Source organism: Eublepharis macularius, chromosome 6 (genome assembly GCF_028583425.1).
Source record: "Eublepharis macularius isolate TG4126 chromosome 6, MPM_Emac_v1.0, whole genome shotgun sequence".
NCBI classification, from domain to species: Eukaryota; Metazoa; Chordata; class Lepidosauria; order Squamata; family Eublepharidae; genus Eublepharis; species Eublepharis macularius.
In genome coordinates, this window is record NC_072795.1 from 110,841,065 (window position 1) to 110,859,259 (window position 18,195).

Here is an 18,195-nt window from a genome sequence, read left to right on the forward strand (position 1 = left end):
TAGGCATACTTTCATGGATACTTTAACGGAGCCCATCAAGGGACCATCTCCCAACAATTAGTGCCACTGAAGAAACATCAGCCAACCTGGGTCATTAACCTAACAAAAGAGTAGGTCAGCCATTTTGAATCAGCCTTAGCTTCAATTAGAAGTTCATGTGAGTGATCTACACCACACTTGAGAGGATACTTGTGAATTGGGGCCCATTCCTCCATGCCCTGAGGGTGCTGAAGCAGCAGAGATTGCCTTTCACAAGCAACCTGCAGCATTCTACCCTCCGGTGCACGTGAGGTAAGACTAATGTGGCCAGTTTCTTTTTACTACTACAACTCCTGTGTCTGTCACTACAGCCTGTAACAGAGAAGGCACAGGGCATAGGAGCAGGATCCGTGAAATAGTAGAAACCTTTGTTAGATGAATCTACCCTGATACTCTAATGTGGTCTTGTCTAGTTTGTGCTGAACCCCTGGTGGCTCCTGAATCATGCCCCAGGAGCACACACATTCAGTATAGGCCTGACAGGGCTGGCTGTGTAAGGAGGCAACCTGAAACGGCTGCCTGAGGCGACAGATTTTGTGGAGCAGAAATGTCCTGTCCTGACACCTGCTAGGGTAGCCAGAGGAATCAACCCTTCTTATTTCTTCAGTTTCTCAGGCGTCTTTAAAAGCAGTGGCAAGTTTTGTATACCAGTTTCTAGACTCCAAAAAGCTCCTTACTTCTGAGTTTTGCCACCATTTTTTGTTGGTAGCTGCCATGACAGTTAACATGGTAGCTCAACTCTTGTGAGATGAAGCAATCTCATGAGAGCTCAAGAAACCCAAGGAAGGCATATGTGGGTTGCCACTCTATTTTTAGAGAGGGCAGAGGCAGGAAAAAGGTCAGGAGACTAATCTCCTTTGGCTTCTGGCCAGGACAGCAGCTGTGAGGTGTGAGGGCGGCGGCAGCAGTGGCTCTTGCTTCCACTTCAGGTGGCTAAATACCTTGAGCCCTCACTGAGCATGGCTTGGGATTCATATATGGCTGTGAAATAGTTCAAAAATGGCTCCTGAAAAATTCAGGAAGGAGATTAGAAGTCAAGCACATTGGCCATTAGGGACCGTGGCTTGCCGTTGTTCTTACCATCTTGAAACTAGATGCTTGTACTTCTGGACTAAAATGAATATGGCAGAGGATGTCTCTGTGTGTGGAAAAGAAAAGCCTTGGTTAAGTACTGAGAAAGGAAGCATGACTGGCTTGCATGTCCTCTTCCTGTGTGGCTTCTGGCGCTTGCTGAGGTGCAGAAATGCACACGTCCTGCTAAATCATCAGGAGGACATTGTGTATGTCTCCTCCCTTCAGATAGGACCCAGAAGTGTGGAGTAAGGGAGTGTGAGAGCCAAGCTACAAGAGAGGAATTACACAAGGAGGAGCACGTGAAGGGAGTCGCAATGTTAGCTGGGAAGCTGAGTTTTAAAAGAGATCGGAAGGCTTTGTTAATTTCCTCTCTCTTCAGAGCCAGGGAGATCCTTACTCAAAGCGTTTGTTAATTTCCTCTTTGCCTCCAGAAGGCTCTGTCAGATTCACCTCTCCTTCTAGGAGGCAAAGAGGAAATTTAAAAACCCTCCCAGCAACCATCTCCATGGCTCTGGAGAGAGGGGAAATCGACAAAGCATTCTGATCTCTTTTAAAACTCAGCTTCCCAGCTAACATTGCGACTCCCTTCATGTGCTCCTCCTCGTGTAATTCCTCTCTTGTAGCTTAGCTCTAAGTTGCTTATGCATCTGCTGGAGGCATCTTTTGACTGTTCAAGGTAACTCAGAAACTTAAGCCATCCAGCTCACTTTGATCTGACCTGTGCATGTAAATGTTTCCTCCACTCATGGTGATGGTATCACTGGTTGGTCTGCAGGGAAATCACCCCCACTCTGTATTGCTTTCCATCTGTAAAACAGGAACAGTACAAGCTACCTTCTGCAAACGTAGCATGCATAAATCACACAAAAAAACCTGATGGAGCACTTTTCACATCAACAGTGTTAAGTAAATGATTATATATTAGCGGAAGCACCAGAGGTGGCGTTACTGTGAGTGATATCAAAGATAATCACCCAATAATAACACCTTTTGTTCTCCTGCTGAAGTATAACCAAGGCATGGACTTATACAGAAATTATATAATTGTATACAGCCAATTAGTGGAAACACTAGAGGAGGTATAATTGGGTAATTTTTAAAGATAATATCAGGTAATTATGAGATGGTACTTTTTATCTTTTGAGAGTACCTACAATATTCATTGCTAGACACTAGACATCTCTAAATCGCTCTAATGTTACTATGGTTAAAACAAAGAGAAACAGATAAAGAAGATTATCAAACAATGTAAAACTGAAGACCACCAGTAATTTTAAAGACCCCTGAAAATGGTCTTAGAGGTTTCAGTTCCTATAGAATGTATACACACTTGTCTTGTCTCACTGTTACCAGGTTTTTGAAACAATGGCCATTTTCATATGTCTTACAGGATGTGCAAAATCGAACAAAACTCCCGGAATGATGGCGTCTTCCTGGCGTGATTTCCCGTCATGACTCCAGTTTGTGGCATGATTCATGCCACAAATCAGAGCCATGATGGGAAATCGCGCCAGGAAGATGCTATCGTTCCGGGAGTTTTGCACGATTTTCCGTGGCCGGTAAGACATGTGAAAATGGCCTATATGAGAACTTGCAGTAGCCATTCGTTAGAGGTGAAAGGGGGATAAATGTATGCATCATGAGCAACAATCCTTCTTTCAGATCACTTTTCACACTGAAAAAATTCTTCTCTCTCTCTAGTCTTGACGATGTGTGTTAATATGCTGATGTCGTGATGGCAGGCCTGGTAGTTTCTAGAGAGAACATGTCTTTGATTCTGACATTGTGAATGTGTTTGATCAGAGTGTGGCACATATAAAGAAAACCTGTAAAACCCGCTGATGGTAGCATTAAAAGTTAGTCTGGAGGTCAGCTGACTTTCCTTCTGGGCACAATGAAGCTCCCCGGGGCCTTTGGGTGATGGTGCAGTGCTATAACAATTAGATGGGGGTGTTGTATGTGTTACATTATGCACAGTACAGTGAAGCTCTACAGGGAAGTGTGACTCACTGAGCTCATTTGGATAGCCCTTGTTGTGCAGCACTGACCTACTTTTTCTGCCTTCTGGCTATTGAACTCAGGGAGCCTATTTCGGCTCAGCCTCTTGCCTTTTCACACATATAGTTACATTTAACTCTCTCAAAATAGCTAGTGAGTCTTATGAAGAAATGCCCTTTCCTCCCACCCAGGAGGAAAGTGATTCACAGGCTTCTTCAAGCATCGTGCTGAGTATCCAGTCCCCTGCTGCAAATTAGATACGGCCACAAAGTCTGCCATGAGCATGCGAGGAATTCAGAACTTATTGCAGCTGGGCAGGAAGCAAAACCAGTTGTCAAATTGTGCTGTGCAGAGGGGCCAGGAGAGTATTCAACAGGCTAGAAATATCATGATAAGTTAGATTTACCTTCTTTAAGGATTAAACACTCATCTGGGGCATTCACACCTGACCAGGTTTAACAAACTTTTTGAATTCACCACTCTCTCTGGTCTCTTTGGAGTTGTGTGAATCTTTCCTTCACTTTCCCACCAAGAAAACCCAAACCATCCTCTTTTTCTTAGGCCCTGTGTGATGTTTCCTGAGTAGGGTTTTGAGTCCAGTGGCACCAAGCAGACCAACAAGATTTTCAGGGTATTTCAAGCATCACAGCTCCATTCTTCTGGTACCTTCTTCCAATTCCTGACTGGATTCACATCTTCCTGTGGCTGAGCCTTCCCCCACCCCCTGGTTTTTAGCCGTTTTCACACTGCTTGCCAGCCACAGAACATCGTGCCAAGCTCCCGGAACGATAGCGTCTTCCTGGAGCGATTTCAAGCAAGAACTGCTGTCATTCCAGGAGCTTGGCGCGATGTTCCATGGCTGGTAAGCAGTGTGAAAACAGCCAATGTTTCTGTACATCCTGTGAAATCACAGCAGGTCTGCCAATGGATGGGAAACATTTACAGTTTGCAGGATACAGGCAGCCAGTCTGTATGTAGCCTATTCTGTATCTAAGAATGTTGGGAAGCCTTAGCCTGATTAGTTCCAAACCAGGACACAGCAGGAAATTTCATTCAGGGAGATTAGCACTAAGAAGATTCATTGTTATTTGTTTTATTCCTCATTGCCCGAAGAGTTAAAGTTTCTTTTTTAAACAACCTGTAACAAGATCAAAATACTGGCCTGCCACAAAATCCTTCTATTACAATTTGCCCTTGGAGTTCATCAGGAGAGGCAGAAAACTCCCTTGTTGCTAAGATGTAGAGCCATTTGCCTCGTGTCCTGAACTCTGGGGCAGGCTTCAGTTTATGCAAAGGAAGCAGAAAGCAACGCTACTGTATATTGGGTCAATAGCACTTCAGAAGCCAGTCGCAAGGGCCCTCCTGGGGTTCCAAGTGAGTTAGAAGCCAGGCTTGTGCAGTCTGGTATACCAGGAGATCGAGTGTGGTATAGCAGACTGTCAAGCTAGGATTGAGGAGGCCTAGGTTCACTGAGCCAGTCATGTTGTCTCAGCCCAAGCTACCTCACTGAGTTACAAAGTTAAAGTGGAGAAAGGGAAAATCGTGTGCGCTACCCCGAGCTCCTCAGAGGAGGAGTAACAGATGCAGAGGTGTGTCTCATTATTTGTATGGGATGTTAGGACAGACTGTTGTTGATTCCTTTGACTGAGAGCCAAGCTACACGTGACGCCTGACACAGGTTGGACACTTGTCAGCTTCCCTCAAGTTTTGATGGGAAATGTAGCTGGTCTTGCAGCTTGGCTCTCCGACTGCTGTCCAATGGACTTTTCAACTGTCACTTGCCCAACATTCCGCCAAGCTGCCTACATTTCCCATCAAAACTTGAGGGAAGCTGACAAATGTCCAACCTGTGTCAGGCGTCACTTGTAGCTTAGCTCTGGGATATTGTTCTGAACCTGGTTGATGAATCAACCTGCTATCAAGGAACATTGTTCAGGGCATTTGGAATGGTTAAATGGTTAAAGCTATTGTATTCATCTTTTGCATTGAATATTCAGATGAATGTTTTTCTGTGTTCACAGTTTAGGTGCTGTACTCTTTCTTGCCTAAGGAATTATGCCCTTTATTGGGCAGATTAGATGGGGACTGGTAAATGAGGAGAGGTGTGTGAAGAGCCAGCAGAAGAAGGCAGAGCTGCAGCATCTGCATCAGAGGATGTGTCTAGGGTGTGTTTCTTGTACCCTCCTCTGACTCCTCATTTTCTGTCTTGTAGTGTAAACTGGAGCAGCAGGCCTGCCTGACCAGCAAGCAGCTGACAGTCAAGTGCGAGGGGCAGTGTCCATGTGCAACGGAGCATAGCCCAACCTCAGCCACAGACGTCAAACAAGGTCAGCAAGAAGCTTGTGCAAATTCGATGGCTTTCACCCTCAGCTTCCCTCCTGACACAGACGCAGATGAATGGAAGTGGGCGTGAGAGTAGCATTGTGACCCACATTCTAGACCCTTAGTCCTCTTGGACCACAGGACTTGCTGTGCCACAGCCTGCACAAGCACATGAGGCCATCATGCAAACACTGTCACAAACATCACATCATGGGCTTTCCATCAGCATGTTTTTTCCATCAGCAGAACAGAACTTCCCTGCCTCTGCCCCTCCCTGCAGTCCACTCATCTCCACAGAATGCTGCTCCCGAGGGTCATAGAAGACCCTGAGGAATGATGGGGGAGTGGTGATCTGCAGCAGGAAGGGGCAAGTGGTGGACATTGCCAGTTTAGACTGGATCCATCTCATAGTGTTGTGTTAGGAAGGTTAGTGCATCTCCCAACAGCCTCCAACATGGCTGCTGCCTTCCATACCATGTCATTAGGAATAGCCGTCATGTTCTGAATGGCAGGAAGTTTTAAAGCTGGGTGGGCAAAGTTTGATCTTTTGGTTCAGTTCCAGAGTAGACTCAGAGCTAAACTATAAGAGACGAATTATACAAGGATGCACACGTGAAGAGAGTCACAATGTTAGCTGGGAAGCTGAGTTTTAAAAGACAGATTGGAAGGCTCTGTCATTTCCCCCTCTCTACAGTGTCAGCAAAGATCACTCCTCAGAGGGTTTGTTAATTTCCTCTTCACCTCTGGAAGGCTCTGTCAGTTTCACCTCCCCTTCTAGGGGCCAAAGAGGAAAGAAACAAACCCTCTGAGGAGCGATTGATCCTTGGGGCTCTGCAAAGAGGGGAAATTGACAGAGCCTTTTGATCTGTCTTTTAAAACTCAGCTTCCCTGCTAACATTGCGACTTGCTTCACGTGAGCATCCTCGTGTAATTTGTCTCTTGTAGTGTAGCTCTCAGTTGTGACTGAAATTCAGTTCCTGTTCAAGCAGCAACAGCTCAGATACTGGTTCAGCACATCTCCAGAATGGGCTCAGTTCTGCTATATCTCCTGCCAAATCTACTGCAAAGGCGTGGCATATTATGTTATGTACAGCATGCTCTGAAAAGAGACTGTTGCTCAAAGGTACGACTGTGGGAAAACCCCAAGATGCCTGTATTGCATACCCATACACAGAGTGCACACGCTTCCTACAAGGACTCTTTCCTTCTTCTCCTACCTCTGTTCTTTCTGTTTGGTGTCTTTGTTCTCACCCAGCTTGAACACTCAGTGAATAGCATTTGATTTTTCAGAGACCTGCACTGGGCAAGACTTGGCAGACTTGGGAGATCGGCTGCGTGACTGGTTCCAGCTGCTTCATGAAAACTCCAAGCAAAACAGCTCTGGAAGTGCAGGGGCCAGTCCAGTGAATGGTATGCAGATTGCTTCTCTTGCTGTTGGAGCCATGTAATCCCCAGGATTAGTCTCTGCACAGTCAGTTTACTGATGTTTGTGCCCCTAGTTCTGTTCTTCCTAAGGGAATGGAAAAGGTAGAATCCAAACTGCGTTCAGAAATATCATGCAACGCTGCCCAGTAGGACCGTACTACTTCAAAGTGCAGATGGTGAGTTGCATTAGGGAATGCAGCCCAACGTCAGAAACTCCCTGTCCATGGAAGGCTTGTAATCTAGACTTCTCCCTAATGTACTCATTTTTTACATATGGGGAGCTTTAGATGTGGCAGAACAATGAAACATGTAATCTCCAGGGCCTTTTCAGGGGGTATGTGTGTGTCAGTACAGAGTAGGGGCACCTATTTAGGTAGCACTGGCACTGTTTTATGGAGTATCAGCACCTCTTGGGCATTCTGAATGGGCTGAGAGGGGAGAACATCATGCGTACCGTCGTCTTTTTTTTAAAAAGAAAAGAAGGATTGATGATCCCTAAACTTCAGCCTTACATTGGAAAGTCCAGGATGAGCGTTCTTTCTTTGAAATATTTACATCCATGCTCTCACTAAAAGATCCCAAGGTACCTACAGGGCTCATTTCGAGGGGGAATGCACAGGAACACAGTTCCGGCAGTTCCCCAAAGAGGTCACATGTCAGGTGGCCCCACCCACCTGACTGTCAGCCATTTTGGGCCCATTTCAGCCTGGATTAGGGTCGAAACAGCCCGGATCGGGCCTCTGACGGGTGGTGGATCACTCTCCCACTCAGCAGCAGCCTGCTCCTGACCATTGTGGGTCCCTTTTTGCCATTTTGGGCCCAATTTCAGCCCTGAATGATGAAGATTGGGTCCAAAACAGCCAGGATAGGTGATGTCAGGGGGTGTGGCATATGGAAATCAGTTATGCTAATGACACACTTCTGGTGATGTCGAGGGGCATGGCATATGCTAATGAGTTATGCTGATAAGTTATGCTAATGAGTTCCTCCAGCTCTTTTTCTACGAAATGACCCCTGGGTACCTAACAAACACAATGCTTAAAACCATAAACAAAACCAACACAAAACATTTAGACAGCACCCAGAAAATGAAACCAAAATCTCCACTAGTGTATAAAATCTGCTGTAACTCAAATATCAAAACTTAACAATAAAAAGGGGGAGGGGAATATACTCACTAGCGAAATGCCTGGCAAAAAAAGAGATTTTACTTGGCACCAGGCGTGCCGCTGTGGAGAGGGGGTTCCAGAGCTGAGCTGCAGAGTTCCTGTACTTGATCTTAGCTGATGGGCCGGTTTGTATGGAAGCGTGCAGTATTTCAAATACGTGATATTTTTGACTGTGTCGTTTGACTTAGCCTCTCTTTTCCCCCTGAAATAAACCAAGAAGACCAGACCATTTGATATACATCTAAATGACTAGGGATAATGGTGTTTAATTTCGACAGCAAAGGACAGTTCCTCCATTTTTCCAGGCTAAACGTTGAGCAGTCGCTGCAGACTTGCCTTTTTGAATTGGGCAGAGTCTATTCATAAGATGAGACCCGTAAAGCATACATGGAATGTCTTATGGCCAGGGATCTGATTTTACCCATCGCTTTCAGCCAATAGTTTTTTCCAGGAGTTCTTGAACCGCAACAAAAACTTTTATAAGCCCGGTTACCATGTGAGATAAAACTTCTGACAGCTGGCTTTACCTCAACCCAGTACATCCGACACTGCTTCCACACAGCAACAATTCTGTTTTGCTTTTGTCAAGTGTCACAAACGCAGAGGCAAGTGTGTTTCCACACAGGTGTTTTCTTTGCCCTCCGCTCCTGCAGGCGCCATTTCCCTTCTATTTTTTCTTTGTCACACCACTAGAGGGCTTGGAGGGGGGTGCTCTTTTTAAAAAAATCCATAATTGCTATAGCACTTTAATAAGTAGTGATTTTTTTTACAGACCTCAACAGCCTTTGTAGGGAAAATGACAGCTGTGAGGGGCTTATGGTGGGAAAAAAGATGCCAAGGGGGGTGGGGGGTGGGATGTTTACAAGGCAAGAAATTGTGTACCTTTCTCTCCAAATGGCATGATAATGTGCTTGACTGAGATTTTTCTGAAAAAAGCAGAACAAAGTAGGTTTTGGAAAGATCATTCTAAAACAAGGAAAAGGCAATTAGAGCATGACATTATGTAGGTGCACCAAAAAAGAAAAGAAAGGTACCATACTTTGGGGAGCCAATGTGGGAAAAAAAGAAACCTGTGTGGAAGTAACCTAAAACAGTCGTTTCCATTGGCCTTTAGTTTCTTCCCCTTCCGCTGAAAGACTGGCCCAATGTTTTGAGTTTTGAAGTACTATGGCCAAGCTCTGTTTTGAAGGGTCGAGCTTATGTGTGGGAGGCCACGTGAATGTAGTATCCTGGTCATTGGAATGCTCTGGTAACAGGTACATGAGGGAGGAGATCACGGCACACCATTTCTCAAGAAGGCCTGGAAAGTTCATCAAATCCAGCCCCTTGCGATGAGGCAGATTTATTATTTAGATGGTGTGATCAGTGTCTGATGTAGCAGCAGAGACTAAACACAAGAGAGAGGCCCATGTCTCAAAAAGCATGTTCTGAGAGACAGGAAGGCATTGGGAAGAGCGTGCATGAGTGAGAACGTGGTGGCCCTCACTTAGTCATTCTCCCCAGTGGAAACAGAGTTTACATGGTTAAGCAATAGGCTTTCTGGAAAGGGGGCAGGGGCACTGAGAATGAATTTTTGGGGATAGAGTGCGGTGTTCCAGGAGGGAGTGCAGTGGATCCCCTGCGCTCAATGTGTCTGTGCAGATGAGCCCGTATGATCCTCCAGAGAGTGCGGCACAAGTAGGAGAGGAGTGCTCGGGGAGTGAGGATCATGAAGGACAAGAACAGGTTTAGCTTTAAAAGGAAATTAAATCCCAATGGCAATATGTGATAAGCTATATATTTTGCGTGCTAAGCGGGGTACCCTGACTCAGCAGCTATTCTGACAAGTCTCTTAGAGACAGACGACCCTGTTGAAATGAATGGGTGTATACAGGAGCCCAGCTGCTCTCTCATATGAGATTCATTTATCTCAATGGAGCTTGGGCCCGTTCTGTCAATCTTCATGCAGGCTTTTATTTTCCTTTGCGAGTCTTAAATAGTTCTGCTTTGGCTCAGTGGCACCTTCCAAGTTCCCATCCCAGATGCAGCTGCATTTTGACGCCACTTCATCTGTCATGTGACTGTGTTTGTTTATATGTCGTTAAAGAATTCTTGAGCCACAATCCCTTTAATCCGCTGGGACCAACTGCGTTGAAGTGGATCTTATATTTATTATTCGCTGTGCTCTCCTGGGCTTTAAAGACACAGTAACGTGTTTCAGTCAGTTGCAGAGGAGCTGTGGAATGTTTTGGAAAGGGTGGTCTGCATCTCATCACAGAATTGTGGCTGGCCCATACACATTTTCCATTAAGAGAGGTAGGCACATACTTACTCATGGGCCAGATGGAATAAAGAGAGCTTTATTATGTGTGGTTTGCCCACTTATTTGATTGCTGTCCATGCAAGGCAAACATTTTTGTGCCCTTATTAAAAATAAGCCCCCGGTCGCTGAGCAGAGTCGGCAGATTGGTCCCAAGTGTGATTGGTCAAGAAGAAGATCATTAGTTTAAATGGCAGCGGATAGAAACCTTTGAGCCGAATGCTTCTCCCAGAGGGTTTGCACTGGATGAAGTCAGCAGCGCTTGTGTTTCAGGCCGATGCTTCTCTGCAACCCTCCTCTGTGAGCTTTCCTGTCTCAGCTTTCATAAGTGGAGCAATGGGCCACAAGAGTTTCCCCCCCCCCCCCTATATGTTAGAAAGTTTCATGTGGAACCAAACTGCTGGGAACATCAGGAACTGTGAATGGGGGTCAAAGGGGAAACAATCATTTGTTGCTTCCACAGAGGGATTTTTCCTTGCATGGTCAACAGGGAGCTCCTCCATTTAAAGGGAATGTTCACGTGACTTCATGTGCATTCTAAGGAGGACTTATGAGCTTCTTGGGGCTTTCCTGTTTGAACTAGATTTTAAAAAACCCTCATTTGATCCAACTCAAAGGGTAACTGTGGGGTGACTGTGGGAGAGTGACCATACAGAAACTACCCGCAGTCATTATGAGGAGGGGGTGGAGCTAAATTCTGCATTTCCACCTTCCCTTTCCCGTCTTTTAAAGGTTTCCCGCCCCCCCTTTCCCAGCTGTGCTGCACTGAGGAGTTACATTGTGACTTGGTAGAGAAAAGGGGAATTCTGGGATGTGGGGGGGAGGGGTCCCAAAATGCTGTTGTCTGTGCTTTTATGCAAACACAGTGGAGAAAAGGGGAAGGAGTGGGCCAAAAGGGACCAGCAGGGACAGAAGTGTGTAGACACCATTCCCACTCATTCCTGCCCTTCTTGTTCCTACTATGCTGGTGGCATGACTGGAAAATGTCAACGCCCCAGTCAGTAAGTGTTCGGTCAGCAGCACTGCAACTTCAACTCTTTCAAGTTTTTCAGCATATCCAGCTTACCCCAGATGTCATTTTATTTACTTATGCATCTATAGCCATTTCCACACAGATTGTTTACCCCAAGTTTGATGCTGTCGGCAGGGGTCATTTCATAGAAAAAGAGCTGGAGGAACTCATTAGCATAACTCATTAGCATGTGCCACGCCCCTTGCCATCACCAGAAGTGTGTCATTAGCATAACTGATTTGCATATGCCACCTCCCGCCCCCTGACATCACCTATCATGTCTGATTTAGACCCAATCCTGGCCATTCAGGGCTGAAATTGGGACCAAAATGACAAAAAGTTGCTGACAATGGCTGAAAAGGGGCCCAAAATGGTCAGGATCTGGCCGCTGCTGAGTGGGAGAGTGATCCGCCACCCATCAGAGGCCCGATCCAGGCCGTTTTGGCCCCAATCCAGGCTGAAACGGGCCCAAAATGGCCGAGAGTCAGGTGGGCGGCACCACCTGACATGTGACCTCTTTGGGGAAATACCGGAACTGCGTTCCTGCGCATTCCCCCTCAAAATGAGCCCTGGTTGTATTATATACAGCCAGTTTGGTGTAGTGGTTAAGAGTGCGGGACTCTAATCTGGGAAAATCCCGTTTTTCCAAAGGAAAAATTGAAAAATATGAGAGAGCACTGAAAAAAACTCCGTTTTTTTCTTTGAAATGAGTGAAATATTTTTAAGACAAGCTTTTATTTATACAAAATGTATAGCATTACAGTCAACCCCCCCCCCCCCGCCGAATTTTCAAATGGAAATTCTGGGAGGAGATTGATTTTTTTTTGCGTTTGTAATTAGATAAGATGCTTTTGAAGTCAAGACTTTTACTCAATCAATGTACAGTATTTAATATTTCCATTGGGGAATTTGGGGGAATGAGGAAAAAACTGTTATGAAATAGATTGTTTTCCCTTTTTGAAAGAATTAAATGTGCTAAAACATTACAGTGTGCAGCAGTTTGCAGTTCTCTGTTACTTTAGTACTGGGTATATTTTCAGGTTCTTTGAATTCCCAGCTTTCATTTTTTGAAAAAGTAAGTCTCTAGTCTCTTTCATTACAGAGATATGCCTTTTCTGTTATATCTCCACAATGAAAGAGGTTTGGGTTTTTTTTAAATGGAAGATGGAAATTCAGAGGACCTGTTACATGGTTTGTTATAATAGTCTAATGATATTAAATTGATGGCTTTAAAAAAAACTGTAAAGGCCTTGGTGTTTCCGGGGGGAGGGGGGTGGTAGCCACTGCTGAGGTACTGGTGCAGGAAAACTATGTGAGAAACTGCTGTGTGTAAGCCCATTGCCACTTTGTTGTATCAGCAGTAATGACAGGGACTCAACACAAGCCTGTCCCTGAGTGGAAAATGCCTGGGTTGGTAACAGAAGTAGGAGGGGATGCATCCATGTAGGGGAAACAAAGTTGGTCCCAGGCTTTCTACTTCTTGACTTCAGTCTTTGAATACATGCCTAATGTATTCTTTTTGCAGAACTCTGCAGATTTCCAGAGCCATGTTTGTAATATTTGTTTCAGCATCTGAATCATGCTGCAATTTGTGTCAGCAGTCAACTTTTCCAGCAGTTTTTACTCTGAACTGTATATATGCTACACTTCTAAAATAAAGTTTGCAAAGGATAGCTAAATCCTGTATGAATTGTGTGTCATGAGCTGCATCCACACATCACTGATTGTTGTGCTGTTGCTGTAGTTACAGCAGTAATTGGCAAATGGATTTTCATGGGTGGATAAGACGATCCAGTTGCAAATGTTTACTACACCGTGCAGTATCCACTACTGTGTGGATGCAGCCATGGTAAGTGGCAAGGCACAGCACCTATCTCTGAAGAACTGTTTCTGTTTAGGCCTCTCGTTCAGCTTCTGAAAAATCATGGCGTTTTGTCCATTTATTTTGAAGGTTATCTTCATCTAGACTTGAAAACTAGAGGCTAGACTGCTTCTTTCCAAAACAAAGGCTGAGAACTCTGGGTACTAATTTTTGTAAATGGTATGATAATGAAATTTCAGAATGTTGCAGCCCTTATTATCTTTCTAACCTTTGCTGGAAAGAACAAAGGCGCCCTTTTGATGTCTCTCCCTTTTCTTTCCCTTTATTATGCCATCTGCCTGCAGTGCTGGACAAGAGCCTGGTGGCCAGTTGCAAGGACTCCATTGGTTGGATGTTTTCCAAACTGGACACCAACGGCGACCTTTTCCTAGACCAGACGGAGTTGGCAGCCATCAATCTGGACAAATATGAGATTTGCATCCGGCCTTTCTTCAACTCCTGTGATACCTATAAGGACGGACGAGTCTCCACTGCAGAGTGGTGCTTCTGCTTCTGGAGAGAAAGTGCGTCACCACGAGGTTTCCTAGCAAGTCGGCCCTGCCATGTGTTAGATCCTCTCTGTCAGTAGAGCTCCGTTCCATATGGAGTGCTAATCATTATCAGAGATGCTCAAAGGCGTGTACTGACAAGTCAATCGAGTGCTTCTCCCACTCAGTCAGTTTTGGCACCTCTGCTGCCACATTTCAGGGAACTAAACAGAGGACTTCTTAGCCAATGTATTGATCATGTTTAGCCAAAGTTGATTTATTGAGGAGAGAATGGAATATGATGCCGGGCAGTATTTATATAGTTCATGTACACTCAGTATATTTAGAGCTCTAGCGTACAATATGATCAGCCTGTGTTTCTTTTTATTTACTGATTGTTTGAATGCATTATGGTTGCTTTTGTTGAGTCTATGATGTTGTCTGTTATATTTTGATACTTTTTGGAAATTACCTGGGAAATCTTTTGGCGATGAAAGGCAGGATAGGAAAGTTTTAAATAAACAAACCTTATATTAAACATGAGGAAGGGGGGAAGCAGGTGTGTGTGACAGAAAGAAGGAGAAGAAGAAAGCATGCTTTGAGTTAGAGAGGTGCTGCTGCTCCCGTACACGGGTTTCCTTCCACACGAGCAAGGGGAAGCACTCTCAATAAGAGGGAGCATCCAGATATCATGCCCAGCCTGTGCACAGCTTGCCTAGCTCCTGTTTCTTCCAATTTTACTCTGGAAAAATTTTTAAAAAAAATATCTAAAGTAATAAAGATGCTTTAAAATGGGTAGCTGGAGATTGAGCATTCTTTTGGATGCTCCTTCTGTAGCTGCTACAGAGAAAGGAGGGATGTACATGACTATGCAACACAAACACGGCCCTGTTCACAGATATTTGAGCTATTATGGAGGATTCCACTTCACATCCTTACGTTATAGTCCAATCTCATGGATCAGTGCTCCATCCTAAAAGCACATTGGACTGAGCATACAAGTCCTCTTGAAAGCTCTGGTTTCAAAATGGCACGGCGTATGGAAGATAAAAGGTGGGGGGTGGTTCTAGGCCACTGTCAGATCCACACAAACATGAGGGAGCAAAATAGAGAAAAACAGGGGTGAGGATGGCAGTAGAAAGTAGTGTGGAGACGGGTGTGTGTGTGTGTGTGGATACCATTCCTGCCCTGCTGTAGGAGGGGGCACGTTTTCCCATCCCATCTGGATGCAGCCAGAGAGAGCTTTCGATTAGTTTGACAGATGCTGGAATGAATACTCTGCCTGTATTACAGAGCCTCCTTGTCTTGCGGAGCTGGAAAGAATTCAGATCCAGGAAGCTGCAAAAAAGAAACCTGGTGAGTCATGAAATACAAACAGTGAAGATAAATATCTGGTGATTTGGCAGAGGAAGGGAAGTAGTTCTTGTTTCCTGTCACCATTTTGAAGGGCCGTTGCAGGTCTTAGCACTGCAATTGCCTCCTCAGTCTAGAAATCTTCATTTATTAAGTAATTAAATGTTGGATATGACTGTTATGGGATGTTTCAGATGTTCAAAGTGCTTCACAAGAAACCATTTCAGTAATTCGTGTTATCCTACTGTAACATAGCCCAGTATAATTATTCCTGTATTGCACATGGCAGGCCAAAGATGAACAGTAGCAGCTTACCTAAATTGGTGGCTGAGGACCAAAGGACATGTTGCTACGAGGACCTGTGATCAAGCTCCTCAGTTTGGATTGACTGTGGTGCTGTGGGGGAGGGTGTTAAAACCTGTTCTCTGTACTTTGGGCAGGCTTTAAGTGTACAAATGCAGAATTTTTTCCCACGAAACAAGAAAGGAGGAGGTTGAACTGAACGTTTGCATGTATGTCCATCAATTATACTGGTTCACAGGGCTTTTTTTTCTGGGAAAAGAGGTGGTGGAACTCAGTGGGTTGCCCTTAGAGAAAATGGTCACATGGCTGGTGGCCCTGCCTCGTGATCTCCAGACAGAGGGGAGTTTAGATTGCCCTCAGCACAGAGGCCAATCTAAACTCCCCTCTGTCTGGAGATCAGGGGGCGGGGCCACCAGCCATGTGACCATTTTCAAGAGGTTCTGGAATTCTGTTCTCCCGTGTTCCCCCTGAAAAAAAGCCCTGCTGGTTCAGTAATGGTTTTTACACAATTGTTTCTGTCAAGACAAATAGCACTGTGTGTGGACTTACCCACTGCCATTTTCTTATGCTTATATGTGAAGGCACCCCAGTGATATCAGATCATACCTAATATAGAAGAGGATTATTATTTTTGAAGTAGTTGAAAACATGGTTAAACATAAAAACCCCTTAGTCAATTATCCCTTAAAATCAGAGGTCTTTTCTTATACACAGTATTTATAGCTTGCTTTAAACTGTCCATTATGGCGTAACTCATTTTCCAAAGCAAAACAGTTGCTGTTGTGCTCCCTCTAAGTAGATTTTAGTTGGGTCTGGTTCCAGTGGCACCCTATTTGTGATGGTGTTTTCTCCGCAGGGGTCTTCATTCCCAGTTGCGATGAGGATGGGTACTACCGGAAGATGCAATGTGATCCGGGCAGTGGGGAGTGTTGGTGTGTTGACCATCTGGGCATGGAGTTAACAGGAACACGGATGCATGGGACCCCAGACTGCGGTAAGGAAAATACAAAGAAGAGGAAGGGATAGCAGGGGCAGGAAGGGGCATACTTCTGTGCGCTTCTTTTAGAAACTGGTATGCTGAGGCTTTCACATACCACATGGAAAGGAAGAAAAAGGCAATGAAGGGAAGGCCATAAAAACCATCAGTTCTTTAAATCTAGCAACAGGAGTCTGCTGAATCAAGCAGTCATTGTTTTGCCTTGAGTTTTGCTTCATGCTCCCCCTTTGGGGTGAGGCCATGTCTTAGATGGAGAGCATTTACTTGGCATGTGGACAGACTCAGTCCCCGGTTCAGTCAGGTGGTAGGTGATACAAGCACCCGGCAGCCCTCTGGCAACTCCAGAGGGCTGCTGCCAGTCATAGTCAACGATACTGACTTTGATAGACTTCTGGTCCAATCGAGTATAAAGCAGCTCCTGTTCTCCCTGGTCACCAGGAGATTTGGAACGGCCTTATGGCCTATGATTCCTCAGCAAGAGAGAGCTCTGGAGACTTTACAGTGTCTTTATGTAATCTGCTTATTTTCAAAGTCAAGAGTGAGCAGGCATTGCAGAGGTGCAGCACACAGGCAGACATTGCTAGTTGCCAAAGGAGCCGTAACCTTCTGGAATCCACAAAGCTCTTCCTCCCCATAATTATTAGCCATATTAGGCAAAACATGGTTCCATCTTAGTAGAGAATTGTAAAGGAAAAAAAATGTAAGTTAGGTGAATATTTTCCAAGTCGTGATTCTCTCTGTGTCTCTCCTCTGCCCTTTCATTGCTGCAGATGACATAGTTGGGTTCTCGGGGGACTTTGGGAGTGGCGTCGGATGGGAAGACGAGGAAGAGAAAGAGGTGGAGGAAACCGGCGAGGAGGCTGAGGAAGAGGAAGGAGAGGCAGGGGAGGCCGATGATGGAGGCTACATCTGGTAGAAACAGCAACAAGCACAGTTTGGTCGGGATGCTGGCTGAAGGGCTGGGAGGCGGCATTCAAAACTCAAAGGAGAGGAACAGCTTGACAAGATGATCAGGAAACACAGTTGAATGTAACTCACTATGGCAGAACATGTTGTGTGAGGGGTGTGAGTGAGTGTGTGAGTGTGTGAGTCAGTTCCCTTTATGTGGCTGTGGGGACGATCCACTTTCTCCCAGCTTAGCAGAGATCAAAGCTTTTGCAAAGCAAATTGGAGGGGGACAGTATTCTGCATTCTAAGCCAGGGGGGTCTTTCATTTCATGTCATTTTATGTTTTGAATTGCTGGTGACAGATTTCAGCTCCTAGCCAGATGGAGAAATACATACCTGCCTCCCTCATATCTCTAACTGTGGTACCTTAGCAATATCCTCCAGTAATTGATGCACCGTTAAATATAAATACCCTGGTGTGACAAAAAGCCCCTGGCATATTGCAGCCACATGTGAAAACAACCAGAAGATCTGCCTCAGTTTTCATTAAAGCAGAAGAGGGGGGATCACCAGGAATTGACTGGCAAGCCAGGGACTAGGAGCAGCCCTTTTGACTCAATGTTAGGCCAAGGACAGGATTGGGCAAGGCCAGATTGCACATTGCTGGCTCCAAATTTAGCTCAATGGCTAACATATCAAAGGCCTTTTAAGATACATGTAGGGGGTTTCAAGATCCTGGGCTTCCTAGAATGCACTTCATGTGCATCCTAGTATGGGTTTAATTTCTGGCTTATGATCTCCTTTGACAGCTCACACTTGCCAATTGGAGCACTCTGGGGAAGGACTTTTGATCTTTGCTCAAACTTCTATCTGGTTGCCGTTCATTTAACTGATGTGCCAGCCACAGTTGTGGAATGAAGGGTCTCCTTAGTCACTTCTGAATGCACAGTTTGCTGATGGAAAGACT

General features: G+C 45.2%; 1 protein-coding gene across 1 annotated transcript in view; it reads left to right on the top strand.

Annotated features, from left to right (window-relative positions):
* SPOCK2 (SPARC (osteonectin), cwcv and kazal like domains proteoglycan 2) overlaps positions 1 to 17,970 on the top strand; it is an 81,404-nt gene extending 63,434 nt beyond the window's left edge. The window contains exons 5-10 of the mRNA XM_054983212.1: positions 5,324 to 5,438; positions 6,724 to 6,843; positions 13,505 to 13,723; positions 14,981 to 15,043; positions 16,200 to 16,337; positions 17,111 to 17,970. Of these exons, the coding sequence (XP_054839187.1) occupies positions 5,324 to 5,438; positions 6,724 to 6,843; positions 13,505 to 13,723; positions 14,981 to 15,043; positions 16,200 to 16,337; positions 17,111 to 17,256 (801 nt within the window). The 3' untranslated portion in view covers positions 17,257 to 17,970. The remainder of the gene's footprint in view (positions 1 to 5,323; positions 5,439 to 6,723; positions 6,844 to 13,504; positions 13,724 to 14,980; positions 15,044 to 16,199; positions 16,338 to 17,110) is intronic.
* The last annotated feature ends 225 nt before the right edge of the window (positions 17,971 to 18,195 follow it).